This window comes from Canis lupus, chromosome 12 (assembly GCF_003254725.2).
Source record: "Canis lupus dingo isolate Sandy chromosome 12, ASM325472v2, whole genome shotgun sequence".
In the NCBI taxonomy this organism is placed as follows: Eukaryota; Metazoa; Chordata; class Mammalia; order Carnivora; family Canidae; genus Canis; species Canis lupus.
The window spans coordinates 747,494-775,173 of NC_064254.1; the positions used below are offsets into that span (position 1 = coordinate 747,494).

At 54.8% G+C, this 27,680-nt stretch overlaps 2 protein-coding genes and 1 long non-coding RNA gene across 15 annotated transcripts; 2 read left to right on the forward strand and 1 right to left on the reverse strand.

Moving 5' to 3' along the window:
- Window positions 1–32: 32 nt before the first annotated feature.
- Window positions 33–17,313, forward strand: DDR1 (discoidin domain receptor tyrosine kinase 1). Of its 11 annotated transcripts, none has more exons than XM_049092520.1 (20): window positions 3,136–3,296; window positions 5,028–5,183; window positions 5,909–6,047; window positions 6,136–6,238; window positions 6,434–6,662; window positions 7,571–7,732; window positions 8,056–8,203; window positions 8,426–8,534; window positions 8,950–9,136; window positions 9,241–9,487; window positions 10,008–10,103; window positions 10,221–10,372; window positions 11,246–11,411; window positions 12,500–12,610; window positions 13,736–13,980; window positions 14,152–14,279; window positions 14,542–14,760; window positions 15,252–15,486; window positions 16,051–16,200; window positions 16,313–17,313. In XM_049092520.1, the coding sequence occupies exons 3-20, from the start codon at window positions 5,951–5,953 to the stop codon at window positions 16,451–16,453; spliced, it is 2,925 nt and encodes a 974-aa protein (XP_048948477.1). In that variant the 5' UTR covers window positions 3,136–3,296; window positions 5,028–5,183; window positions 5,909–5,950; the 3' UTR covers window positions 16,454–17,313. The 11 variants fall into 11 exon arrangements, with proteins under 11 accessions (XP_048948470.1, XP_048948472.1, XP_048948478.1 ...); XM_049092517.1 differs by lacking the exon at window positions 3,136–3,296 and adding an exon at window positions 4,556–4,905; XM_049092513.1 differs by lacking the exons at window positions 3,136–3,296; window positions 5,028–5,183 and adding an exon at window positions 33–186.
- Window positions 17,314–17,681: 368 nt separating this feature from the next.
- On the reverse strand, window positions 17,682–22,042 carry LOC118350443 (uncharacterized). Its single transcript, XR_007401416.1, has 2 exons — window positions 21,294–22,042; window positions 17,682–17,985 (listed from the first exon to the last, which is right to left on the reverse strand). It is a non-coding gene; the product is annotated as an uncharacterized LOC118350443 (long non-coding RNA).
- Window positions 22,043–22,054: 12 nt separating this feature from the next.
- Window positions 22,055–27,617, forward strand: GTF2H4 (general transcription factor IIH subunit 4). Of its 3 annotated transcripts, none has more exons than XM_049092523.1 (14): window positions 22,055–22,250; window positions 22,788–22,930; window positions 23,173–23,277; window positions 23,631–23,762; window positions 24,048–24,144; window positions 24,236–24,324; window positions 24,517–24,628; window positions 24,770–24,838; window positions 25,037–25,120; window positions 25,498–25,630; window positions 25,834–25,964; window positions 26,598–26,645; window positions 26,798–26,876; window positions 27,354–27,617. In XM_049092523.1, exons 2-14 carry the CDS (start codon window positions 22,791–22,793, stop codon window positions 27,524–27,526), a joined length of 1,392 nt encoding a protein of 463 aa, XP_048948480.1. In that variant the 5' UTR covers window positions 22,055–22,250; window positions 22,788–22,790; the 3' UTR covers window positions 27,527–27,617. The 3 variants fall into 3 exon arrangements, with proteins under 3 accessions (XP_048948480.1, XP_048948482.1, XP_048948481.1); XM_049092525.1 differs by having other exon boundaries at window positions 22,081–22,250; window positions 24,815–24,838; XM_049092524.1 differs by lacking the exon at window positions 22,055–22,250 and adding an exon at window positions 22,367–22,504.
- The last annotated feature ends 63 nt before the right edge of the window (window positions 27,618–27,680 follow it).

Sequence of the window (27,680 nt, forward strand, 5' to 3'; positions counted from 1 at the left end):
GGGAGGGGCTGAGGGAGGGCAGCGGGCCGGGTTGCCATGGTCACGGCGAAGCCGGCTGCAGCTGGCCGGGGCAGCTGCTCTCAGCCCCGGGAGAGGCGGACAAAGCCCGGCGCCTGGGCCACCCCAGGCCTGGAACCCGGAGGGCTGAGCCGGGGAACTGGGACTCAGGAGAACCCCGAGCTGGAGGTGAGGGGGCAGCGGTGGGGGCTGGAGCTGGGCCCACCCGTCCTGGGGAGGTGGTGTGGGAGGAGGGCGGGGCGTCAAGGATGCCCAGTGGAGTTGGGGGCCACGCCGCTGCAGATGGCTAGGCTCCTCCCAAGGAAAGGTCGGGGCCTCTGTCCTCTGGTCCGTCCCACCGTTGCCCCCTCCTTTCCTGGCCCCTTTCTTGTCATCTCGCTCTGTCCCTTCGTTTCAACCCCTGTGCCTCAGTCTCCCTCCTCTTCTCCCATCTCTTGGTTTCACTCCAACCCCTTTTCTCCTTTGCCTTGTTGATCGTCCCCCCTGGGCTGTGGGCCACTTCTTAGGGCTCCTCACTTTCCAGCCCTACTTTCTGAGTGCCCACTGCCACTTGGGTCAGCTGCTCAGTCCAGCCCTCTTCTCCTCACATCTCCACCTCCTGCCTTCTGCTGTGTGTGCCTTCATCTCCATCCCCCTTTCCTTTTTCTGACCCCCATTCTCTCCCTCTGAGTTCCAGCCCTCCCACCTCCCATCCCCTCCCACCCTCTGGGCTGCTGCCTCTGAGCAGCCTCATTTTTCTCCCCATACAAGGTCATCTCTCCCTCCTGCTTCCACTTCTGGGCCTCAGTTTCCCATTTGTACTTAGTGGTATCGAGGCCTGACTCATGGCCGTGGCCTTGCCACCCCCTGGCCCCATCAGTTCTCATCGTCCCCAGCTGCTGGCCCAGGAGGCAGCTGCGTCTCCTGGGGAGGGACTGCCACTAGTGTGTGTGGGGCCCTTGTGGTCCATCCTTCTCACTCTGCCCTGCAGGCCTTCCCTGCAGCGGCGGGTGGTCTGCTGGCCCCTATGTGCCTTTCCTCACATTTTTTTTTAGCTGTTTCCCCTCCTCTCCTTCCTGGGTGGCTAGAGGCCATTGGCTTGGGGGGTGGGTAACCTGGGAGGGACGGCATGGTGTAGGAGGTGTTGACCGCCCTTTGGGGGCTGGAGTTGGGAACGATGCGGTAGATGTGGGATGGGCTCGAGGGCCATGAAAGACTGTGTGGACACTCTCAGTCTTTGGCATCGCTCTAGGGACCCCTGGATAGCTGGGATTTCCCTCTCTGGCCCCTGGGAATCTCGGCTCAGAGCCCCGCATTCCAGCCAGCTCCAGCCCCCTTTCCGCTGTCACTTGACTCCGCTGGGCCCCAGCCCTGCATCCCTCCCACTCTTCCAGCTTCAGGCTGGGTGGAGGTGGCTATCACCGACTAGGAATTTCTCCTGGGGGAGATCAGGGACAAGAGTTTCAGGGTTCTATGGTCTCGTCTTCTCTCCCCAGCGGGCCCTTTTGTCTGGCCCTGCCATGCCACCAGGCTCAGGAGCGTGGGCCTGGGGTGTGGAAGGTCCCAGCCGCGGGTGAGGGGCTTCCCTGGGGCTCTGGCTGCAGCCCAGCCGGGCCTGCCCGCCCAGGGTTCCTCCCAGCTCAGTCCCTGGGAGGAGGGGTCGGGAGTTGGCCCAGGTGAGGTAACTGGGGGAACCTTGGCCCCACCCCCGGCCTGGCTCCACCCCTGGCTCAGCCTCTCCTGGGCCCAGATTCCCCAGCGGCCGTCTTCAGAGGGGTATGTGTCCCTGGGAACCTCTAGGTTTGGTCAGAGGGGACAGTGGGGAGAGGCAAATCTCCGAGTGGCCATGGGGCTGTTCGTTAGTGAGCCCCTTAGCAGCTGGACGTGCTGGGATTGGTGTGTCCCGGGTGGTTTGGAGCTCTTGCCCACACTGAGGGCCAACTTCTTCCTGGTAGTACTTTTGTGTACTTGTCTGGTTGGGACTCGGTGTTTCTTTCTTGGGGCTGTTGTCTGGGACTGCACGTACGGTGTGAGGTGCTATCTGTTGTGAGGTGTGGTGGGGTGGAGATCTGCAGTGGACTCAGATCTTTCTGAGCCGGTGACATTGATGTGGGGCTGACAGGTGTGGGTGTGGAGGGATGGTGGCCTGAGGCAGTGCCCAGTGGGGTGCAGCACCTCCCACCACAGGTCCTCCATCCTGCCCACCTCACCCAGCCTCCTTGCCCATCTCTGGGACTCCTGTTTCCGGTGCCTTTAGGTTGTGTCCGATTCTCTCTCTGTCCCCCACAACCTCCTCACCTCGTCCAGGTGTGTCGCTGCCAGTGGTCAGAGCCTCGACCTTACCAGGGCCAGAGCTGGCTGGGCGGGAGGGAGGCTTGCCTGAGGACTCCTGGGCCTTGAGCAGGGAGCCAAAGGGGCCTAGGGCCTAGGAGTCTGGGCCAAAGGGTCCTGAGAGAACTGGGAGTGAGGGGGCGGCAGCGAGGGGGGGCGGTGAGTGTAGAAGGTGCAAGTAGAGAGAGAATGGGGCTAGGAGAGAGTGGGGGCCCTCAGGCTCTGGGGCAGTCTGGATCAGGGTGTAGAGGCCAGAAGGCCAGAGGGGGCCGGAGAGAAGCAAAGGTCGGTGGTGTGAGAAGTGTGGGTCTGGGGACCTGCTTGGACAGGTGAGCCCTGCTCCCTTCCTCCATCCAAACTGCTGCTGCTGGGCTGGCACCGGGCCTGTGGGAACCTGCTCCTTCCCTGCGCCCTGGGGCTGCCCCCTTCACCTCCCTCTCCAGGAACTGAGCCCAGAAACGGGGAGTAGGGAGGGGGCCCTCCTCTCGCGGGGCCTGGATGTGTGGGAGGCCCCAAGTGGGGCCTGGGCTTCGGCTCTTGCCTTTAGTGGGGACCCTGGGCCTGGGGGTTGGGCCGCGGGTAGGCGGAGGGGGCTGGGCGCTGGGCGGCGCGGGCCGCAGGGCGGCTACCTGGGGGGGCCCGGGCGAGCCGGGGAATGCTGGGGGGCGGCGTGGGAGCGGCGGGCCCGGCGCGGCCCGGGAAGGGGGGGGGGAGGGGAGGGGAGGGGAGGGGAGGGGCGCTGGGGGAGGCGGCGCCTGGGCCCGAGCCGCCGCAGCCCCGGCTCCTCTCCCCGGAACAGGCCCCCGACAGCTGCTCGCGGGAGCCGCCTCCCGACACCCGAGCCCCGCCGGCGCCTCCCGCTCCCGCTCCCGGCTCCTGGCTCCCTGCGCCTCCCCGCCCCTGCCCCGCCGCCAGGAGGCCCCGCTCCGGGGTCGGCCGCCTGGGTCTGCCGGGAAGAGCGAGGAGAGGTAGGGCGCGCGGCCCGAGGCCCCGTGCGGGGCGGGGGGCGGGGGCGGGGGGCGGGGGCAGGGCGGGGCGGGGCGCGGCGGCCGCGGGGGCCTGGTGGCGGAGGCCGGACGTGCCCGGCGCCTCTGGCTGTGCAGCTCGGCCAGGTGGGTCCCGGCCCGCCTTCCCAGTGTGCTGGCTTCCTGTCTGAGAATGGGGGGAACCCCTGCCCCCCGAGAAAGTGAGTTCCAGCTGTGAGGAAGGACCCCTTTCTTTCCTCAGTGTGAAGGGACTCTCCCCCAGGGCCACAGTTGCTCTGAGCGGCCCCGTGAATCATCCCCTCAGCCCGCAGTCCTCCCACCGGGCAGTCCCTTCCCGCACCTACCGCTGAGCGATAACCCCCCACCGTCAGCTCCCAGGGGGCAGCCTGCCCTCAGCCCAGCAGAGAGGCCCTGACACCCTAACCGGCCGGTGACAGCCTCTAGATGGCCATTTGGTTCTGTTGTGAGACTGTGCCACTGCCCAGTGGGTACCATCCTCAGTGTCCCATCCCCCGCTCCCTTCCACACCCCCCGGGCCCAGCCTTCGCGGGCTGGTCCCCTGCTGACTGGACCTTCCTCCCCACCCCCTCTACCCCCGGCCAGTGTCTGGTGTTCAGACTCACTGCAGACACAGGTGAGAGCTGAGAGAATAGGAGAAGGAGCAATGCCTCTTTTTCTCATTACGGTTCCTGCCACCGCCTTGACTTCCCTCTGGCTTGATCATGGTGTGTATTTGGGAGTGGGCCCCAGTCCTCTTGGGATCCTGTGCCTGAGCCTGAGACTGTGTGTCCCGGTGTCCTCTAATGGTAGGAGCTTGTGGTTTCTATCATTTCACGTTCACAGATGTCTGAGGATGGCTATTCACTAAGTGATGGCACAGGACTTTAGAGAAGGCCGACCTGTGGATGGATTTGATGTGTGCGTGAGCGTCTGTATTTGCCCCGCTGAAAGTCTGTGTGGGTAACAGATTTAAGAGAATGTCACATGCGAGTGTTTGTCTCTGAAAGTCTGTGAAGAGTTGTCTGTGACAGAGGGGTGCGTGTGCGCTCCTGTGCGCCTGTACATGTGTGGGTGTGCGCGCTGCATCTAGCTCCAGTGTTTACAGTCAGCTCTGTAAGTTTGCCTGGCTGACGTTTGTGTGTAGGTGGGTGCACAGAGCTGTGTGGGTGTTGTTTGTGGTGGGGATGGGGTCGGGGGGTGGGGCTGGGGGAGGTCTTCTCCACCTGTCCTTGGTTTTTCTGACCCAGTGGAGAGAAATAGGGTTATTGGAGTGTTGGAGGGATGGCCCCAGACATCTTTGTGTTTCTCTGCTTGGCTCTGTGCCCTGTGCTTCTGAGCCTGCTGTATTTACCTCTTGCTTTGTATTTCTCACCCTGCCTCCCCCTGCCTCCTATCCTCTGCCTGTCTTTGTATCTTTGCCCGGGGCTCCTCGAGCTCCATCTGGCTCCGATGACTCATCTGGGATAGGCATGAAGGTTACCCAGGGGAACAAGGGCCCCGCTGTTCTCGAGAGAAGTGGGGGTGGAGGCCAGCCGGCTGGGACCCTGCAGCCTGCTCCCTGCACGTGGCTCCTGGACCTCCAAGGGACCAGGTGTGATGCCTCTGGTTCTAGCTCTTCTTTGATCCATGGGTGCCCTCTGCAACTCAGTCAGCTCCCTCAGCTGCTGCTTCAGAGCTGTGGGGTCTCAGCTGCCTCTTACATTCCTGCCCTAGAGCATCATGGGAGCAACTGGAAGAGGACAAAGGGATGGGGGAATATCCCCCCACTCTTCCTACCTCCTGGGGTGACCTGGCCTCCCAGTCTTTAGACCCGCCCTCATCTCCAAGGCAACTCAGGCTTTTCCTCAGCGCTGAGCTTTTCCTTCAGAGGTAGCCACCTTCAGAAATGGGAACTCCAGGGGACAGGATGTCTGACTCTTAGGGATGGAAGGCAGAGTGAGGAGAGCTGGGATAGGATGCTTTGGATCTGATGGCAGAGGTGGGCTAAGGGTATGAGGACTGGCCCTAGGGGCTCCTCAGGATTCCAGGGCCTGGAGAAGAGAGATCAGGAAGAGGAGAGGTCAGAGCAGCTTTCCTGCTGGGGCTGTGGGGCAAAGGTCTCACGGATAGGGAGATACCTGGGTTCACAAGGAGATGACAGCTGGGGTGGTTTTAGGTAGTGCATGCTGCTTGGGTGCCAGTGAAGAGCAGGGATTCTCAAACTTTCATGGGAAGATTCTGATTCAGCAGATCCAGGGTAGGGATGAGGTTCTGCGTGTCTCCCAAGCACCTGTGTGCTGCTGAGGCTGCTGGTCCGGGGATCACACTGGGCTTGGTGGGGCTACAGAGGATAGTGAGACTGGAAAGCCCTGGGGTCCCCCACTTCTCCTAGAATTCTGGGATCCTGGGTGGGGAGGGGACCAGAGGTTAGCCCAGTGTCTGGCACACAGGGAGCATTCTAACAACATAGCTGATGCTATTCAGCAGCTATTGCTGTTGTTGCTTTATTTCTGTTATTCCCCATGTGGCCCCTTCTGCCAGTCTACTGTTGGCTGTGAGGCGGGCCCCTTGACTGCCCTTTCACTAACCTTCCCACTTGTTTGCCCCCCCTGCAGAGATGCTGCCTCCACCCCCTTAGGCCTGAAGAGTCAGGAACTATGGGGCCAGGGGCCCTCTCATCTCTACTGCTGCTGCTGCTGCTGCTACTCTTAGTGGCAACTGGAGATGCTGATATGAAGGGACATTTTGACCCTGGTGAGGAGGCTGGCTCTGGGGTCCCTGAGGATGGGGCTTGGGAGACAGAGTCAGGGCCTTGACCCTCCGTATGCCTGTGTTCACCCAGCCAAGTGCCGCTATGCCCTGGGCATGCAGGACAGGACCATTCCAGATGGGGACATATCTGCCTCCAGCTCTTGGTCAGACTCCACTGCTGCGCGCCACAGCAGGTAACTGGCACACCCGGGGGACTGCTCTGGAGGGAGTTCCTGGGGCCTCTCTTGCCCTTCCAACTCCTCTGCCCAAGCCAAGAGGCTTCTGGGAGGGCCAATGCCAATGAAACTCCACCCTTCATCGTGAGGGGCTTTAAATACTAGAGACAGAGGCAGACCAGATGTTCATTGTGACCCCTTGCCCTCTCCCAGGCTGGAGAGTAGCGACGGGGATGGGGCATGGTGCCCCGCAGGGCCAGTCTTTCCAAAGGAGGAGGAGTACCTGCAGGTGGATCTGCGGCGGCTGCACCTGGTGGCTTTGGTGGGCACCCAGGGGCGGCATGCTGGAGGCCTGGGCAAGGAGTTCTCCCCCAGCTACCGGTTGCGTTACTCCCGGGACGGCCACCGCTGGATGGACTGGAGGGACCGCTGGGGTCAGGAGGTGAGGCTGGCAGGGACAGCCCCCACAGAAGGTTGGCTCCTCTCTCCCCTAGCTACACTTTAAATGCCACCCGGCTGCAGGTGACTCTCCCAATTTATACCTTCTTTAGTCCAAGCCTGGCTCTTGAGCTCCATCTCGTGTTGCAAACCTGACCACCTTCCGGGCCTTTCCACCTGGAGGTCTAAGAGGTGTCTCAAACCTACCATAAACTTCCCGAGCTGAATTTGAATCCCATTCCTACCCCAAACCCGTTCTTCTTCCAGCTCAGGCCAGTTGCTCAGGCCATAAGCCGAGGTAATAGCGCTGATTCCTCTGGTCTCTCACCCCCTACTTCCAAAGAACCAGCAAGACCAGTCCGTATTTCCAGAAGCCAGCCACTTCTCACCACCACCACCTCTACCACCCTAGGCCATGCCCCCACCACCTCCAGCTTCGACAGACACAGTGGCCTCCAAACCATTCTCCATGCTCCTGTCTCTTCCCACCTGAAATCATGTCCACGTAGAGGCTACAGCCACTTTACCCAAAAAAGTGCAAATCAGATGAGGCACACCTGGCTTGTAACCCTCCACTGGCTTTCCATTCTGCAGATTAAAAGCTCAGCTCCTTCCTGGGTGCAGAAGCTTAGTCTGCCCTGGCTCTTGCCCACCTCCCTTAGGAAGAAGATGAGTCTTCCCTATATTCTCGCTCCACTCAGGCCCACCGACTTTCTGGCTGTCCCTGGAACAAGCCAGGGTGGTCCCACAGTTTTAGGACACTTTCGGTTGTCGTTCTCTCTGTGCCTGGAGAGCTTCTCCCCCAGATGTCCTCAGGTTCTCCTTCCACTCGCTTTTCCTCTAGATATTGTCTCCTCGGAGAGTCCACCTCCCCCTGCTTCAGCCCCACAGCCTGCCTCCTATTCTTCACAGCTGTTTTTCCTACTGGAATCTCAGTACTGCAGGGGCAGAGGGGAGGGATGGATGTTTGCCACTGAGAATGTGCAGAGCTGGCACAGAGTGGGCCCTCAACCAATGTCTGCTGAAGGAACAGAGAGGATGGCGTGCAGGAGGAGAGAGAAAGCCAGAGCAGAGGTGCAGAGCTGTGAGGGAATGGGGAGAACCTGTGCATGGCAGGATGGGTGGCTTAGAGACAAATGGAGATGGGTCCGGGGTCGAGGCTGACACTGGAGGTTGGGGACAGACCTTCAGGCTGAGAGATGTGTCAGAGATCTTTCTTTGCTGCACCCCCTCATTTTCCACATCCCCGCTGTATCCCATAGTCCTGTAGGCTCAACACCACCCTTCATGAGTCTCTTGGTGGCCAGTGTGCGCTGGGCCAGGAACAGCAGGTGACTGGGAAGTTAGATCCAACCTGGAGCCTTTCCCACTCATCCACCCTGTTTCCTGGGCCGCAGGTGATTTTAGGTAATGAGGACCCTGGGGGAGTGGTGCTGAAGGACCTCGGACCCCCCATGGTGGCCCGGCTGGTTCGCTTTTACCCCCGGGCTGACCGGGTCATGAGTGTCTGTCTGCGGGTGGAGCTCTATGGCTGCCTCTGGAAGGGTGAGTCATTCATACCCCCGAGAATTCGTTTCCAGGCCTGGGGCCTGGGGAGGAGGGCATCCAGGGTCCTCTTTTTTTTCTGTTGGGAAGCTGTCATTCTGAGTGAGGAGGGGCCTGGCCAACATTGTGGCCTATGTAGGGATACAAGAGGGGGAGGAGACTGGGGCAAGGGAGGGGTAGGAGGCTTCCTGCTTCAGACAGCCACCCCCTGCCCCGCCCCAGATGGACTCCTGTCTTACACGGCCCCCGTGGGGCAGACGATGTACTTGTCCCAGGCAGTACACCTCAACGACTCCACCTATGATGGGCACACCACACACACTGTTGGCGGGTAAGAGAGGCAGGCCCTGCAGGGCCTGAGCCTGCGGTGGGTGGGAGGACTTAGTGGGTGGGGTCAGGAGTCCCGGCATTGAGATGCAAGATGGGTCAGGTAAGGCCTTGGGGACACAGGATCCAGGATTGAAGGGTAACCAGGCAGACTACTAGCTCATGTGACCCTGCAAATTAGAAAAAGACGACTGTTGGAAACTGTCCAAGAGGTTGCATAGTGCCCCCTAGAGGCGGTGCCACCGTGCAGCTTGCAGCAGCCGTGTACCAGGACAGTCTAGGGGGTGGGAAACTGAGAGCCTCAGGATGTTGGGGCAAGAGGTCCAGGCTGGACCTCCACCACCTGGTTGCAGAGCACATGGGTGGGTGGCACTCTCTTCTCTCCCACTTTCCGCTTCCTCTGCTCCCCTGCTCTGTAGGTTGCTGTACGGAGGTCTGGGGCAGCTGGCAGATGGTGTGGTGGGGCTGGATGACTTTAGGAAGAGCCAGGAACTGCGGGTCTGGCCAGGCTATGACTATGTGGGATGGAGCAACCACAGCTTCCTGGGTGGCTACGTGGAGATGGAGTTTGAGTTTGACCGGCTCAGGGCTTTCCAGGCCATGCAGGTAAGTGCATCCCATTCTTCTGAGACCAGGGTGGTTGCTCCTGGGGTGCTCATCTGGGCTCTCTCCTGGCCTTGACCCTCTGTCCCTCCTCCCTTCCCCCCCAGGTCCACTGTAACAACATGCACACCCTGGGAGCCCGCCTGCCTGGTGGGGTGGAATGTCGCTTCAAGCGGGGCCCTGCCATGGCCTGGGAGGGGGAGCCTGTGCGCCATGCCCTGGGGGGCAGCCTGGGGGACCCCAGAGCCCGGGCTGTGTCAGTGCCCCTGGGCGGCCGTGTGGGCCGCTTTCTGCAGTGCCGCTTCCTCTTTGCTGGGCCTTGGTTACTCTTCAGTGAAATCTCCTTCATCTCTGGTAAGCGCCTGGTCTATGCCCAGTCCTCAGTCTCTGGGACTGCCAACCCACAGTATGCCAAAATAGCCGCTCCTGGTACCCTACCTACCTATTGCTCATGAGACTTCCCAGGCAGAGATGCCCTAAATCATTGGAGCACCTCCCTATTCCTAACCCCCTGTCTCTGTCTTTACTTCATGAGCCCTTCACTCATGACTGACATTGAGCCAGTAGGACAGCGTTGGCCATAAAATACAGAAATACTCTGTGCTGGTTGAGGAACTCTTCTCCAGGCCTCCTGATACCCAAGACCCCACGTGGGGCTCTCTCTCTGGGAGTCCTGTATCTCTCCACAATCCAGCAACTAAAACATTGCCATCCACAGCAGCTAGGGCCCCCCCCCCATTCAGATTGGTTGGTACACATCCTGAGTATTGCCCCTGCTCCTAGTAGTAGAACTCCATAGGTCTCATGCAAGTAGCTTCCCTTTGGTGCCTCTTCCCTACCTGATTCCCTTCTTTCTTCTCATCCTTCTCTACAGATGTTGTAAATGATTCCTCTCCAGCTCTGGTGGGCACTTTCCCACCAGCTCCCTGGTGGCCACCTGGTCCACCTCCCACCAACTTCAGCAGTTTGGGTGAGTAGCCCAGGGCCTCCTCCTGGACAACTGGGTCCTGTGCTGCCATTCTTCCCTGGGCCCCCCTCTGCTTGGGTGGGAAGCCTCCTGTGGTTCTGACTCTCCTGTCTCTGCCAGAGCTGGAGCCTAGAGGCCAGCAGCCTGTGGCCAAGGCTGAGGGGAGCCCAACTGCCATCCTCATTGGCTGTCTGGTGGCCATCATCTTGTTGCTGCTGCTCATCATTGCCCTCATGCTCTGGCGGCTGCACTGGCGCCGGCTCCTCAGCAAGGTAAGCAGAGTGGGCGGGGTGGGGGGTGTTGGGGCAGTGGGTGGGGAATGGGGGAGTGGTGGTGGCAGGCAATAGCCTGGAGAGGACAGACAGGGTGTGGGTGTGGAGAATGAGGCCAGGCTGAGACCAATATATGTGGGGACTACTGTATTCTTTTGGATCCGGTGGGGACCACAGAACCTCTAATCAGAGGTGGGCTTAGTAAAGTGACAGGTTGCAAAGGAGTGGGAGGGATTTTGGAAATCAGAAGGAGTAGTGCAGTTCCCACAGAGCTGTGACCTGATGTGGGCCTGCAAGATGAGAGGAGGGAAGTTACCAGAACCTGTTGCAGTGATGCTGGAGAAAGGCTCCTTGAGAAGGGCAGTGGAGTTTGCTTCAGGGATACAGCTAACCTGAGTCTACCTCTCAGGGAGGGGTAGGGAGACTAATCACCCTGATCTTACTTGCTGCCTGCCCAACAAACTCCTCTCCGGCCAGCCCAAACCAAGCCTGTCCATATAGTCCATCCTGGTCAACCTCTTGGGGCAGAAGCCAGATAGGAAAGGTGGAGAGTGGAGCAAGAGGGGCAGGGAGGAGCTAGAGGAAGAAGCCTGGCAAACTCTGAGCCCATGTTTTCCTGCAGGAGTTCAGTGGTGGTGGTATGTGTGAAGCTTGATGATTCTGTAATTATCTGGTCAGATTTGGGTTTGAATCCCATTGTGGGACACCAGGAGACTCACTTACATGCTCTTGAGCCTCTGTTTCTTTTTACCTGTGAAATGGAGTTAATAGTAGAAACCACTATGGGACTGCTGTGAGGATCAGAAAGGAGAGGGGAGCTTGGCATTTAACGAGCTAGAATCACACAGTTAATGTTCCCATTCCCATGACAAGGCCGAGCGCCGGGTGTTAGAAGAGGAACTGACAGTTCATCTCTCTGTCCCGGGAGACACCATCCTAATCAACAACCGCCCAGGCCCTCTTGAGCCACCCCCCTACCAAGAGCCCCGACCTCGTGGGAATCCACCCCACTCTGCTCCCAGTGTCCCCAATGGCTCTGGTAAGACCTGCCTTGTTCTAGTCCCACCTCCATCCTCTGCCTGTTTTCTTATTGTATCCCTTTTTCTCTCTGTCCATTCCTTTCTTTTCCTATCTTTCTAGTTTTAACTCATATTCTCATTTCTGTGCCCCTGGTCACCACACTCTATATAGAGTCCCATGTCCCTACCACATAATCTCCCTCAATAATTTTACATGTATTACCCATAATCCCTAGTGGTTTCATCCTGTCTCTGTGTCCCATATACATCTCTGTCTCTTCTTTTTTGTGCCCTCTCATTGTGTCTTCTGGGCCCCTCTCCTTTCTCCTAGACTTGCCATGTTTGCTCCATCCATCCATCCATCCATCCATCATCTATCCTATCTATATTTATCCATTCATCCATCTGTTCATCCATTTGTCTGCCCACCATCTGACCATTTATGGATCATCCATCTATCCATATATCCCTGCATCCATCTATCATCCATTCATCCAACTACCCATCCATCTTCCATCTATCTGTCCATCAATCCATCCATCCACCATCTGTCCTCTGTCTATCCATCCATCCATTCATCCATACATCCATTCACCATTCATCCATCTGTACATCCATCTATCCACCATCCAACCACTCATCCATCATCCATCCATCCATATATATTCACACACCCATTTGTTCATCTCTCCATCCATCCATCCATCCACCATCCAACCATTCATATATCATCTATCTATCCATCCATACATACATATTCAAACATCCATTTATTCATCTCTCCACTCATCCACCATCCAACCATTCATCTGTCATCCATTTATCCATCCATCTACCCGTATATATTCTTCCATCCATTTGTCTATCTGTCCATCCATCCATTCAACCATTTGTTTATCATCCATGCATCTACCCATCCATCTGTCTATCCCTCCATTCATTATTCATCCAGCTATCCAGCACTCTCCAGATCCTTGTTTTATCCTGTCCCTGTTTCTCAGTACATTCATTCCCATCAGCCCTGGTCTTGCCCTACTCCGGGTCTCCCTGTCTGTCTAGCCTTGAGTCTCATTCCTTCCCCGTGTCTCTCCCCTCCTTCTCCCGACAGCGTTGCTGCTCTCCAATCCAGCCTACCGCCTCCTTCTGGCCACTTACGCCCGTCCCCCTCGGGGCCCTGGCCCCCCCACACCCGCCTGGGCCAAACCCACCAACACCCAGGGTAAGCCCCTTTGCCTCTGGGCTCCTCCAGGCTCCCCATACCTCTACTGGGGCAGGGAAAAGTCCTCACACTTTGCATTGCATTCCCTCCTCTCCCTGCTGTGGCCTCTTTTGCTCTCCTGAGCTCTCAAGGAGGAAGCTCTTATGCCCTGAAATCTCCTCTGCTGTACTTGTTCTTTCTTGAGGCCTTTCCCTTGAGCAGAGGAGCAGAAAGCTCACTGGTTCAAAGCTCTATCCTCCTCTTCCTCTTCCACCCCATCTTTTCTGCTTTCTAGAGCCAGAGAGGAGGTTGCTGCTGCTGACCTAGGTTCTTTTATAACTCCTCCTTTGTTTCCCCTCTCTCTAGAGCTGTGAGGAGGAGGGCCTCTCACCCTGGGTGCTTGCCCTCTCCCCCCTATGTGTTCTCTTTCTGCAGTCCCAGAGGTGAAGGCTCACACCCCACCCTTCTTGTCTGCTCCTCTGTTCCTTGGTGTTGCCTTCTCTCGTTGTCGCTCCCTCCCCAGGGCTAAGAGGGGATGGCTCTGCTTCCTCTCCTCTATCTGTAGATTCCTCATTGTGCTGGCTGTGAGGAACTGTTCCTTCTCCCCCATCTGTGTGCCCCTGTCTCTGCTTATCTCTGAGCTTGGGGTGTTGGGTCAGGGAGGGTTTGGGTAACCACGATGGGGAGGAACTAAGGCTGAAAGCGGGGGTGGGGGAGGTAGATAGAACAGCTAAGTGAACAGGAGGGACTAGCAGTGAGTGGGACAAGGGTTTGGAAAGTAGGGGGTGACTAGATGACTGGCACCATCCTCCTTCTGATGGTGGACAGAGGAATTCCTCTTCCAGTCAAGACTTGGGTCCTGGTCTCTTGGGCTATGCTGGGATCCCTAGAGAATGGACCTTACATCATTCTTTGTTCAGCCATTTCCATTGCCTTAAACTCTGAAACAACTCACTCTCATCTCATGCCAGCGACTCCTGCTGGTTTGAGGTCGGTGGGTAGAATACCAAGAAGATGAAGGATAGCCCCAGTCTCTCACCCAGCTGGGAGACGAGGGTTCTCTGGGAGGCAGGGGTATGGAGAACCATGGCTCTCAGGTGCTGCTCCTGATGCCTCGTCTTGTCTTCTTTCCCCTCACCTTTCCAGCCTGCAGTGGGGACTATATGGAGCCTGAGAAGCCGGGTGCCCCACTTCTGCCCCCACCTCCCCAGAACAGCGTCCCCCATTATGCCGAGGCTGACATTGTCACCCTGCAGGGCGTCACAGGGGGCAACACCTATGCTGTGCCCGCGCTGCCCCCAGGGGCTGCCGGGGATGGGCCTCCCAGAGTGGATTTCCCTCGATCTCGGCTCCGCTTCAAGGAGAAGCTTGGCGAGGGCCAGTTTGGGGAGGTAAGGAGGATCCCTGGCTAGCTATCAGTAGTGTCTTGGCTGTCTGGGGCTCTGATGCCATGCCCATATGTCCCCATTGGTCAGACCTGTCATCTATGTCTGTGTTATCCCAGTTGACCCTGTGACTCAGTGAACCATGTGACCTCCTAACAAACGAACTTCTTTCCCCAGGTGCACCTGTGTGAGGTAGAGAACCCGCAAGATCTGGTCAGTCTTGATTTTCCCCTTAATGTGTGCAAGGGACACCCTTTACTGGTAGCTGTCAAGATCCTACGGCCAGATGCCACCAAGAATGCCAGGTGAGGACCAGGGAATGATATCTGGCGATGGAGAAGGGAGGCAGTGAAGAGCGGGGAATCATCTAGAGAGAAATATGGTAGCGACCAACAGAGGGGGCTTGGCCAGGGAAGGAAATTGCCATCTCAGGCTGATCTCAGGCCAAGTCTCAGTGTCACTAGTGAGTCAGCTTATCTGCTGGGGTTAGGGCGCTGGTCTATATGAGCAGGAGAGAATGTATAGGTCAGCCCCTCAGTGTCCCTGCCGTTTCCCTGCCTTCTCTAGGAATGATTTCCTGAAGGAGGTGAAGATCATGTCAAGGCTGAAGGACCCAAACATCATCCGGCTCCTGGGCGTGTGTGTGCAGGATGACCCCCTCTGCATGATTACTGATTATATGGAGAATGGTGACCTTAACCAGTTCCTCAGTGCCCACCAGCTAGAAGACAAGGCGGCTGAGGGGGCCCCCAGGGACAGGGAGGCTGCCCAGGGGCCCACCATCAGGTACCCCCCTCATCCAGGCTGGCCCTCCCCTGAGAGCTCCCCGGCAGGAGGGGGTCTCCTCTCCCTTCACTCCAATGTGGAGGAGGGAGGGGAGCACAGGATGGAGAGGCAGGCTAAGGTTCAGGGAGGTGGGGACTGGGATGAGGAATATATGGCCATCCATCTGGGCATTAAGGAGCAAAAGGCCAGAAGTTACTATGGTGGGGGTGCTAAGGGATGTGAACTCTGTTGAGAATCTCCCTCTGCTCTCTCTCACTTTCACTGCCTGAGTCCAGACAATAAAGCAGTAGCTCCCTGGGTCAGATGAGCCAAACAGATGTTGAATGGGCACCTACCCCTGGGCCCTCAACATGGGCATTCCAACTCTGCACCAGGAGTAGATGTGACCCAGTCCCAGGGTATGGGCCCCCCCTTCCTCTCCTAGGGATCTGTGACTGGGGATGGGTCTGAGGCTGCCTCCATGACCCCCTGTTGTTGGCTCCCTTCCTCAGCTACCCCATGCTGCTACATGTGGCGGCTCAGATTGCCTCAGGCATGCGCTATCTGGCCACACTCAACTTTGTGCATCGGGACCTGGCCACAAGGAACTGCCTGGTTGGGGAAAATTTCACCATCAAAATTGCTGATTTTGGCATGAGCCGGAACCTCTACGCTGGGGACTATTACCGCGTGCAAGGCCGGGCGGTGCTGCCCATCCGGTGGATGGCCTGGGAGTGCATCCTCATGGTGAGAGACCCTGAGGGAGGTAGGCAGGGGAGGGCAGCGGCAGGCAGGGGAGCACTGGCTGCTGTGTGGTCTCAGTCAGTCACTTGCATTCCCTGGACTGCAGTTCCCTCATCTATGAAGTGAGGGTTTGGGCCAGTGCTCTGGAAGTTGCTTCTGGCTCTAGGGACCAGAGAAAGCAGGGAGGAGTGGTACAATGGGAAAGGGTCCAGGAGCCAAGAGTGGGTACAAGAGCTGGAGTCAGGGTGGCAGAGGGCAAAAGAGGTAAGGGGGGACAGGAGGCTAGAGATAGAAGGGCATGAGTTGGAAGAGAATCACGACCAGAAAATGAAGGGCAAGGTGAAGAGTAAGGGTGGGTAGAAGAGGGAAGAGGTCAAGGAGAGGACTAGAGCCTGAGAATGAAGGGAGAGCCCAAAGGAGAGAGGAGCAGGCTTGCTGGGAGGGGGCCAGCCAGGGGGAGTCAGGCCCTGGGAAGTGCTGAGTGGACGTGCAGCTCCCTGTGGGAGGGGAGGAGGGTCTGTTTGCCTGATGCCTTTCTCTGTCTTTGTTGCTTTATCCATACACCAGGGGAAGTTCACAACTGCAAGTGACGTGTGGGCCTTTGGGGTGACCCTGTGGGAGGTGCTGATGCTCTGCCGTGCCCAGCCCTTTGGACAGCTCACTGACGAGCAAGTCATTGAGAATGCAGGGGAGTTCTTCCGGGACCAGGGCCGTCAGGTCAGAGCAGAGGAGAGGGAAGATTGGGCTGTGGGTCTGGGAGGGCCAGAGCCTATCTCAGGGACTAAAGAACATTTGTTCCCTGCCTTTCATCCACCCTGCCATGATGCAGGTGTACCTGTCTCGGCCCCCTTCCTGCCCGCTGGGCCTGTATGAGCTGATGCTCCGCTGCTGGAGCCGGGAGCCTGAGCAGCGACCATCCTTTTCCCAGCTACATCGGTTCCTGGCGGAAGATGCGCTCAACACGGTGTGAATCACACCCAGCTGCCCCTTCCTCAGGGAGAATTAAGGCAAAACCAGAGGCGATAAGCAAGGGAATTGAATGGTACCCCCACTCTGTTCTCTGTCCTGACCACCCTTCACCTCTAAGAGAGAGGCAGGGTGACCAGAGGTGGGCTGGGCCTGCCAGGGAGCTGATGCCTTCCCTTCCCGGGACATACTCTCATGCCCCCTCCCTGCTCCTCTCTTGGAAGCCTCTGCTGCCCACCCAGCTGGCCCTGTGGATGGGATCCTCTCTGACCTCTTCTAGCCATCCCTGGGGAGGGGGGAGATGGGGGCACATATAGGACAGACACTGGATAAGGCCTATTGGAGCACCTGGGCCCCATTGGACAACACTGGTTCCTAGAGAGAAGGCTGTGGCTCACCTAGCCTCTCTCTTTCCATCGCACACTGGATCCCATTGGCTGAGAATCTGAGGAATGAGGACAAGAAAGGGAGAAACATGTTCCCTTGTGCTAACTCCTGGAATTGTCCTTGTCTTTGGCTTCTCCCTCCAACATCCTCTAAAACACTGGACCTAGGGGTGATCCCTGTCCCCTACCCCTAGCCATCCCCACTTCCCACCTGCTGTGTTGTAGCTAGAACTTCTCTAAGCCTGTATGTTTCTGTGGATTAAATACTGGGGTTAGGGGGAAAGAGGGAGCAATGGCCTGCAGCCTTGGGGTTGGACATCTCTGTTGTAGCTGCCATATTGGTTTTTCTATACTCACTTGGGGTTTGTACATTTTTGGGGGGAGAGACACAGATTTTTACACTAATATATGGTTCTAGCTCAATGCAATTTTAATATCCTGCACTAGGCAGGTAATAATAAAGGTTGAATTTTCCACAGCTGTGAGTGGGTTTCTTAGCATTTTGGTAAAATCTGCTTCCTGTGTCTGCCCCCAACTCCTTTCCATTTCGTTTCTTCCTTTTTCTCCTTCTCCTCATTCCATTTCCTATCATGTATCTTACCCAGCACAGTGTCTGTTAGCCAGGCCCTTGCCTGTGGGACCTCACATCCTATAGGAATGTATGCTCCTTGTTAATTCTAGTGCAAGCTCTTCAGGAGGCTTGGAAGGGGCCGAATTAGGCAAGGGTCTTAACCTTGTTTGACCCATCAATCCCTTTGGCAGACTAGAGAGGTAGGTCTACTAGTGCCTCCTCAGAATTGTTTTAAAACCCATTACACATACACACAAAAATGTGTGTATCTCATATATGATCACAGAAGAGATCAGTTGAGTTTACTAAAATGTTTAAATAGTGTATGATACAGTAACCTATGTGTTTTTAAAATATATTTGGTAACAATTATCTAGCAGCAGGTGTAATAACTACTAACATTTCCAAATAGTCATAAGCATAAAAGATACTCAACACTTGGGCAGCCCCGATGGCGCAGCGGTTCAGCGCCACCTGCAGCCCAGGGCGTGATCCTGGAGACCTCGGATTGAGTCCCACGTCAGGCTCTCTTGTATGGTGCCTGCTTCTCCCTCTGCCTGTGTCTCTGCCTCTCTGTCTCTATGAATAAATAAATAAAATCTTAAAAAAAAAAAAAAACTCAACATTTGGAGATTTCTACAAAGGTAGTGGGATACAAAAAGAGCTGTGGTGTCTCAGTGACAAGTCCCAGGTCCTGCTAATACTGCTGGGGGCTTTGCTCATATTCATACTTGGAAGAAATGCTAAATTTCTGTTAGAGGTAATAAAAATAGACGTGTAAGTTTTTTTGGCCCTAATTCTAGGACCCCCTTCAAGGGTTTGGAAGTCCTGGGCAGAGAATTGTTGGATTAGGCTGTTCAGATGTACAGATGACTCAATAGATGTGATCTGTTTGGATGGGAGCCAGAATCAAGAGCCTAGATTATTTCAGAGGTTTGGAAGGATGAGCCACAACCACGAAGAGAGCATTTAACAGAATTTAAGTTGGTCAGGGAAAAAAGAAAGATCACTTGCAAGTATTGGAAAAGGCAGACCTATCTTGGTGGAAGTTTATGTGAAATAAAGACCCTGGGGTCTTCGTTGATGATATTCACAAAGTGAGCCAACTAGATAATGAAGATGCCAATAGAGATAATTTAATCTTCTGTTGAATTAAAAGCCCCTTGGGGTCCAGGTCACCAATCCTGCTGAAACCTATGTAGGTCCAACCACTGTGACCCCATGTTTTAAGACACAAGTTGACAGGTCAGAAGTTTATTTATTTATTTTACTTAAAAAAAAATTTTTTTTTTAATTCTATTTGCCAAAATAGAGTATAACATCCAGTGCTCATCAGGTCAGGAGGTTAGAGGCCAGAACCCAGAATGGTGAATAACAGAAGCCATGGCAGTGAGTTGAGAACTCCCAAAGCTCTAGACCTACACAACCACTTGGAGTTCATTTGAACTTGTCTCAGTGTTCAAACCTGCTCCTTCCTCCATGGTTTCCTGAGTCAGTGGATAGCAGCCTCATCCACTCAGCTGCACATGCCAAAAACCTGGGGAACATCCTTGATACACCTTCTCCCCTCTCCCAAGGTCAGCCTATCATGAAGTTCTGTTGATCTTGCTTCCCAGATTTTCCTTAAATTTGTCATTTCTCTCCACCTCCATCACCGTCCTGCATACACTACCTCCATCCTGCCCAGGCCACCATAGTAGTCTCCCAGGATCTGTTCCTGCTCTTCTATGGTTTGTTTTGACTGCAGTCAGTCAGATATAAATCTCACCCTGCTACTTTATTTCAAATCCTTTCATGGCTTCCTGTTGATTTTACAATAAAGAACAAAACCTTCCTGACCAAGTTGCTCCCCACCCCCTTCTTTCAGCATTCTTCTCCACGCTGTCCTTTATACAGCATTGGCCTGCTTTCAGTTCCCACAACTGGGCCAGTCCCTCTTGCCATGGCCTCTGGAGTATATTGTTCCCCTCCCAGGAACATAGTTCACTGCGGTCTTTGCCTTGTTACGTCCTGCTTGTCCTTCAGCAATCTTCCCCGAGTTGGCCCGTCAGATCAAATCCCCTCTTGATGCTCTCAAAGCACTTGACTTTCTTTATAGTACTTAATACAGGTGTGATTTTACTTTTTTTTTTTTTAAAGAAAATAATAATGATAATGTTTACTGGGTACCTCCAGTGTGCCAGGACCATGCTTATTACATATTATACCTTATTTAATACAGATGAAACAGTTGCTGCCATTTCACAGAAAAGACTATTTTAAGCAACTTGCTCAAGGCCACACAGGCCAGGAAACTGCAAAGCTAGTGTGAAGCAGCCCATAGGTTCCTGGCTGTTCTTTTTCTCCAGGGTGCTGCCTGAGGGGAGAAGGTTATGATCTCTCCATCACAGGTTGGATAATCCTATGCTGGGAAGCTCCAAGGAGTGCAGGCTGATTATCCAGCTCCAGAAACTCAACCTGTACTCAGTTCCTGACATCAGATAACTTGCCCCCATTCACTGCATCCCTTTAAGCAGGACTCTCCAAGACAACCTGTGATCATAGAACTGGTCTGTATCTGCACCATGCAATAGGTAGCCACTAGCCACCTGTGGCTATTGAGAACTGGAAATGGGGCTGATGTGACTGAGGAACTGAATTTAAATTTTTGGTTAATTTAAATAGCCACAGGTGGCTAGTGGCTCCTGTTCTGGACAGGGCAGCCTTTTATTTATTTTTATTTTTATTAATTTGACAGAGCATGAGTGGGGTGTGGAGCAGAGAGAGAAGCAGACTCCCTGCTAAGCAGGGAGCCCAATGTGGAGCTCCAACCTGGGACTCTGGGATCATGACCTGAGCTGAAGGCAGATGCCCAACCAACTGAGCCACCCAGGCACCCCTGGATAGAGCCTTAAAGGGTTTTCTCTTTTTAAAGCTGGTCTGCACGACTTCCCCTTGCTTGCTCCTGTCAAAATGAAGCACATGACCTATTTCAGTTTTACACACAGATAAAAGTTCTGCATGCCACTTTGCAATCTGCTCTTCTTCCCCTCCTGATAGGCTGTACACAGCTCAGCCACTATGCATACAGTGCTCTAAGTGTTGCCCACTACTCTACATTGTTGCAATGACCCACATTTTATCTAACCAACTCCCCATGATGGACATTTGGGCTGTTTCCATTGCTTGCTTGCTTTCTTTCTTTCTTTCTTTCTTTCTTTTTTTTTTTTTTTTAAGATTTCATTTATTTATTTGAGAGCACAAGCAGAGGGAGGGGAGAAAGGAGAAACAGGCTCCCCTCTGAGCAGGGAGCCTGATGTGGGTGGGGCTCCATCCCAGGACCCTGAGATCATGACCTGGGCTTAAGGCAGATGCTTAACCATCTGTGCCACTCAAGGGCCCCGGTTTCCATTGCTTTCATAACAGTAACAGACACACTTCAGTAGTTTTGCATGTGTATCTGTGTCCATGTGGGAGGATTTCGGTGTGATAGATTTCTAAAGGTGGAGTTGGTCAAATGGCAGTTGCGGTAAAATAATTGGTAGGTACTGCCAAAGCCGCCTTTAAAAGGTGTGACTACGTAAACTTTCAACAAAAGTATCTGACTACTGTATGCTCCCTTTGCAGTGACAACATCGAGGCTGCCAATCCTTTTTTTTTTTTGCTAATCAGATATTTTATTGTTTCTTTAATTTACTTTTATTTATTTTTTAAATTTACTTTTAATTACTGATGAGAGCTTTTTCATTTGATCATAAACAATTTATATTTTTTCTGTTTGTTGCCTGCTACGTCTTTGTACAATCTTTCTATTCTGTTCTTTTCCTTATTGCTTTGTAAAAGCTCGTTGTATTGTCTATTTTGTCAAATATTTCTTCCCAGACTAATTTGTCTCTTATTTTACGTACCGTTAGCCATTGTCAGTTTCGTGTCATTTTTGCGGATGTGATGCACCGACCGCCACGGAAAGAGCCAGAGGCGGGGGAGCGGCCGGGCGGGCCGGGTGCGCTGTGCGGGCTCCGCAACCCCAGCCGCGGGGCGTCGGGCCGACGGTCTGTGGGGCCTCCTTCCGTCTCGTCGTCTGTAACGGGAACGATACAGTCCTAAGGCCGCTGTACTGCAGCCCTGGCTCTGGCTTAGGACGTTCCCCAGCCCTGCCCCAGCCTCATCGACCAACCAGACCAACCACTGGTTTCTTTACAGCAACTGTGTTTATTGGCACGTTCTACAGAAGCGGGGCGGTGGGAGCCCGGGGAAGTGGCATTAGGGCTGTTCTGAGCGCGGGGAGCAGCGCCAACCCTAACTCGCTCTAGATACAGAGTGCTTTGCTCCGACTTGACGAGAGCAAAGGGCTCAAGGAGCGCGGTTCGCCGCGTCTCTCCACTAAGCGTGTCGCCAAGAGCCAGGTCCGCACCTCTGCCAGGGAGCCCCGGGGCCCTTCCCCTCCCGGCATCCGCCCGCTGTCCAGGTCGGTTAAACTAGCCGTTGGCGGCGAGAGCGGAACCCGACGCGGAACCAAGTTGCGCGGCCTCGGGTTTCCTCGGCTCTCTCGATTAAAGGCCAGCCTCCCTCCCGGCGGCGGTGCCTTTTGGGAATTGTAGTCAGCCACGCTTCGGCCCATCCCGGGGCGAGCCAGGACAGGACTCCAATTCCCAGAATACGCCGCGGCGGGCGAGCGGGTGCCGCGCCTGTTCTTACCTCCCTACTTTTCCACTCTTTCCCCTCCTTTCCTTCTCGCCGCAGTCCTCCCGTCTGGTCTCCTGTGCGGTTCTTTGTCCCTCTCTCCATCCCCCTCGTCCATTCTCCTATTCCTGGGAGGCACGGCGGGACCGTAGCTCCGGCTAAGCGACGCCTCGCGACTCCGGGTACACGAGGGGTGGCGACTCAGGCGGGAGGGAGGAAGGGGGCCGGGGGCGGGGGACAGGAGCCGGGGCTGTGTGGGTCCGGGTGCTCGGGTGCGGTCCTTCGGGGCCAGGAGGACAGGCGGGCAGGCAGCGCAGGACCCACGGGCGGGAAGTAGGTGCGAAGGACTGGCCAACGCGAGCTCATGCCCTGAGCTGACGGGAGCCGGGAGCCCGGGGAGGGCTGGTCTGAAACTAGCTTCCGCGTCACTGCTTAGGTAAACATTGAAATAAAAACTGATTCTGCAAATGTGGGACAATGAACAATTCTCTATTTGGAAACAGAGAGAAAACTGGAGTTGAGGCCAGAAGTGGCAAGGAAGCAAGAGAGGAGAGGAGGTTGGTCAGGTCTGGGAGAAAGGAAAGGAGATGAGTGACATAGAAAGGAAATCATAGAAAGTACAGGTTATTGTGGGGGCCAGTGGGTCTGGAACGGGAATGAGCTGAGGGATGACACTGGCGTGGACTGTGGGGGTGCATTTCTAACCTTGCATCTCTCAGGTGATGGAGAGCACCCCCGCAAGGGGAGGACTGAACCGAGTACACCTACAATGCAGGAATCTGCAGGAATTCCTAGGGGGCCTGAGCCCTGGCGTCTTGGACCGATTGTATGGGCATCCTGCCACCTGTCTGGCTGTCTTCAGGTGAGGACCTCCTTCATGGTAGGGACCAAATGTAATGGGGCCTTCAGGCTGGAATAAGTTATCATGACTTGAAGCTTAGCCCTGCTGGGGCTTGAAGATTGAAGTGTGTCAAGCCAAAACAGAGTGGGAACAGCAAGACTGGTAAAGCTGTGGGCGGGATGAGATGTTTGAGAGGCTGTTGAGGGCAGAGATACAGGTAAGGCAGTTTCTGATATTAACAGTTTACCTCTACCTCCTTACAGGGAGCTCCCATTTTTGGCTAAGAACTGGGTGATGCGGATGCTCTTTCTGGAGCAGCCTTTGCCACAAGCTGCTGTAGCCCTGTGGGTGAAGAAGGAATTCAGCAAGTGAGTCTTTGCAGCATGCTCAGCCAGATACAGATTTCTCAACAACTAGATCTTCCAGGTGTTCCTTGGAACATTTCCAAGAAATATTAATGGATATACCACAACACTTACATTTAAACAAGTCTGGGAAACTCTGCATACTCTATTTTCCCTCCCGGAAAGTTGTGATGTCTTCAACAAAGTTCTGGTAGGCGTGGCAGTAAAGAAATCTGCCTTAAGAAGACACTGTTTTCTCTGTGTGAAATGGTGTTCCAAGGGATGATCAGTTCAGAAAAGGCAGAAATGGAGGCCTTTATGGGCCTCCTTCTTTTTATTCTCCAGACACCCCCTTAACCTCTCTGCTTCTGTTTCAGAGCTCAGGAGGAAAGTACAGGACTGCTGAGTGGTCTCCGTATCTGGCACACCCAGCTGCTCCCTGGTGGTCTCCAGGGCCTCATCCTCAACCCCATCTTCCGCCAGAACCTCCGCATTGCCCTTCTGGGTGGGTATGTCACTTCCATCTTCCTAAGCTAGGCCAGGGGAACTAGTATTTAAACTGTTAGCAGTGGGGTTGGCAGCGATGGGGCAGAGAGCCCTTGAGGAGCCTCTCTGGAACCTTGTGGGCTCCACTGTTGGGAGCTCCTTTAGGGATAAATTGGACAAGATGGAGCTGCATGATGTAGGAAAGAAGTGTCTCCTACTCAGAGCCCGTGGGGATGAAGAGGGAAAGAGCAGAGGGGCAGGCAGGGAACACAGCCAGGGTCCCTTATTCTTGGCCCATTCTGGCATAGGGGCAAGGCCTGGTCTGATGACACAAGTCAGCTGGGTCCAGACAAGCACGCCCGGGATGTTCCCTCACTTGACAAGTACGCCGAGGAGCGATGGGAGGTGAGGACTTGGGACTCTGTGTCTCTGCTTGTACTCCTACATCCCATGGCCCTTAAAGGCATCGTTCTCTCTGTCTACTTCTGTTCCTCAGGTGGTCCTGCACTTCATGGTGGGCTCCCCCAGTGCAGCCGTCAGCCAGGACTTGGCTCAGCTCCTCAGCCAGGCTGGGCTCATGAAGAGGTGAGGAAACCAGAGGTGCATCAGATCCCTGCTAAACTGTGTGTCCAGGGTGGGTTAGGATTGCAGGCAGTTAACTAAAAAAGGAGAGCTGCGTGGAGTATGGCCAGAGAGAAACCAAGGTAAAATGCGAGGACAAATGGGGACGATGGCCTCTCTTCGCATACCTCTGCCATGGTCCCTCTCTGCCTCCAGCACTGAACCCGGAGAGCCACCCTGCATTACTTCAGCCGGCTTCCAGTTCCTGTTGCTGGACACTCCTGCCCAGCTATGGTACTTTATGTTGCAATATCTGCAGACAGCCCAGGTGAGGAGGTGACTTGCTGGCATGCTCTGATCTTCGCGAGAACCATTGAGAGACTACCCTCACAGACTGTTTCCTGATGTTCTGTCCCCTCATTTTCTCCCTTCCATCCCTGCCCCTTTGTCACTGACCATTCATCCCTAGAGTCGGGGCATGGACCTAGTGGAGATTCTATCCTTCCTCTTCCAGCTCAGCTTCTCTACTCTGGGCAAGGTAAGCAAGGGGGATGCAGCTGGAGGCTTGGGTGGGCAGGCTGGTAGGTAGATGAGGGGGGACGTCAGGTTATGGGCAAAAGTGTGAAAGATAAAAATGACCAAAGCATAGATGGGAAAAGAGGGAATGAGTGTATGGGGTTGGGAAGGGGGAGAATGGGATGTGTTTGGACCCCAACTGGCCACTTCTTTTCCCCAGGATTACTCTGTGGAAGGTATGAGTGATTCGTTGTTGAATTTCCTGCAACATCTGCGTGAGTTTGGGCTTGTTTTCCAGAGGAAGGTATGAGCACCCAGATACATGGCTTCTAGGAAAGGCAAGGTGGTCTGTTGCCTTGGCTTTTAAAAAGGGGGTGGGGTCTCAGATGGTAGCTACACTGGCAGTGAGTATAGCATAAGTAGATGTAGAGTTCTTGAATCACTATTTTGTGTACCTGAAACTAATGTTACATTGTATCATCTATACTCAAAAACAAAAAAGAATGGGATCTCAGGAGGCAGTACCAGGAAGAAGTCGCCAGACTGAGTACTTGGGTTCCTTGGAGTCGATAAATTGGGTGTTGAGGCTCTTGCTTTGGGAGGGGTCTGATATCTCAGGCAGGAATATGGTTAGTGACACCTGAGAGGGGGCCCTCTGCCTTTCCCTTCTGTCTTTTCTAGAGGAAATCTCGGCGTTACTACCCCACACGCCTGGCTATCAATCTCTCATCAGGTGTTTCTGGAGCTGGGGGTACTGCCCATCAGCCAGGCTTCATTATCGTGGAAACTAATTACCGACTATATGCCTACACTGGTGAGGCCAGAGAGGGCTGGGAGGACAGCAGCCTGGGAATGGGAGTGGGGAGAGGGAAGGACGCAGGAGGGAGTGCCGATTCATGTTCATGTTTACCTGCCAGTTTACAGAGTTCTCTGACATTTTGGGTCACACTTCAAGGTCTGGAGGGAGTCTAGGTATGGGGATAGCCTCCTCATCTTGTCTTCCTACCCCTGAGCCAGAGTCGGAGTTGCAGATCGCCCTCATTGCCCTCTTCTCAGAGATGCTCTATCGCTTCCCCAATATGGTGGTGGCACAGGTGACCCGGGAGAGCGTGCAGCAGGCCATCGCCAGTGGCATCACAGCCCAGCAGGTATCCCCACTTGGGGAAGGTGGGTGCAGGAAGATAGGCTGCACTTGGGCTGTGGGATACAGCTCATCTTACAGAAGGCTACTATCAGCTGGCGAGTTGTGTTTGAGCATAGACCATGCACATAAAGAGAAGTCAAGGCTCTGAGCGTGGGAAAAAACACAAGGGGAGGAGATATAGATTTGTGTCTCCACCGCCAACCCCTTCCTAGCTGCATTAATGGCCTGGTTGCTTCACTTCTTTGAGCCTCACTCTTGTCATCTGGAAAATGGAAATAATAACAGTTCTCCCCTCACAGGCTTTGGGAAGGATTCAATGAGAGAATAGCAGTAAAGCCTTTGGCTCAGAGCCTGCTATGCAGTAAGTGCTCAAAAAATAATAGTTGCTGCTATTTTAAAGAAAGAAGAATAAAACAAGACTATGCAAAGGGCAGATGTGCTAGAGAAGGAATAGCAGACATGACCAGTGGGAGCAGCAGCTTAGAATGACAGCTGAATGGGGATAGGTTAATGATAGGCACATGGCTGCAGGTTTTTAAACAGCAAGCTGGTATTCTGGTGACATTAGGTGACAGCTTAGGTAGCTTTCCTGCCTTCTTACTTGAGCGCCTGATCCCATTCTTGTCTGTTTTCCCAGATCATCCATTTCCTAAGGACAAGGGCCCACCCGGTGATGCTCAAACAGGTACCAAGCTGCTGGAGGCTGGAAACCCCTGGCATCTGGCGATGAAGTGATGGAAAAGAGAAAGGGACATCCAAATCTGGGGAATGAGTAGATGGCTAGGGATGTCTGGGACAGTATTCCTGAATCTTCAGAGCAACTGCTTGCCCCTGCAGACGCCTGTGCTGCCACCCACCATCACAGACCAGATTCGGCTATGGGAGCTGGAAAGGGACAGACTCCGGTTCACTGAGGGTGAGTGGCTTCTGGTGGTTGATTCTTGTCACCGGCCGGAAGAAGGACACTTGAGCCTTGATGAACAGAAAAAGCTATTCATGCATTTCGGTTTGTTTATTACATGGGCTGGGAGAGGAAAGCTGGCAGGACACTTTATTTGGGGAGTGAGTCTGTAGTAGTAAATTGTCTCAAATCAGTGCTGTTGGGATTTAGCTAGAAGAGGGAAATTGGGAGGGATAATTCACAGTAGTTTCTCTGGTTTGGTGAGCATTAGTGGGTTTTCTTACCCACCCGTGTTATATTGCCTTACTGAATGTGGCTGGATCAACTACTGTCAGGATGAGCTTTGGAACAGACAAGCATAGAGGATTAGCTTTGAAATGGAGGTGGCTGGCAAGCGCAGACCCCTGCCCCGAGGCTGCCACGCAGGGGCCTCACGTTCTTGGCTTTTCTCTCTACGCTGGCCCTCCGCTGCCCCTGCCCTGCGGACTGCAGGTGTCCTGTATAACCAGTTCCTGTCGCAAGTGGACTTTGAGCTGCTGCTGGCCCATGCTCGGGAGCTGGGTGTGCTGGTGTTCGAGAACTCGGCCAAGCGGCTGATGGTGGTGACCCCGGCTGGTCACAGCGACGTCAAGCGCTTCTGGAAGCGGCAGAAGCACAGCTCCTGAGGGCGGCTGGGACCGGGGCGGGGGCGGCCTCAGAACTCTGGTGTTTTCTATTTACGTGTTGGGCTCCGGTTTAATAAAGTTGTGGAAACGAGCCACGCGGCCCCCAGCGCCTGCCCTAGAGGCTGCTTCTCTCCTCGGAGGCCCCGCCTCCTGC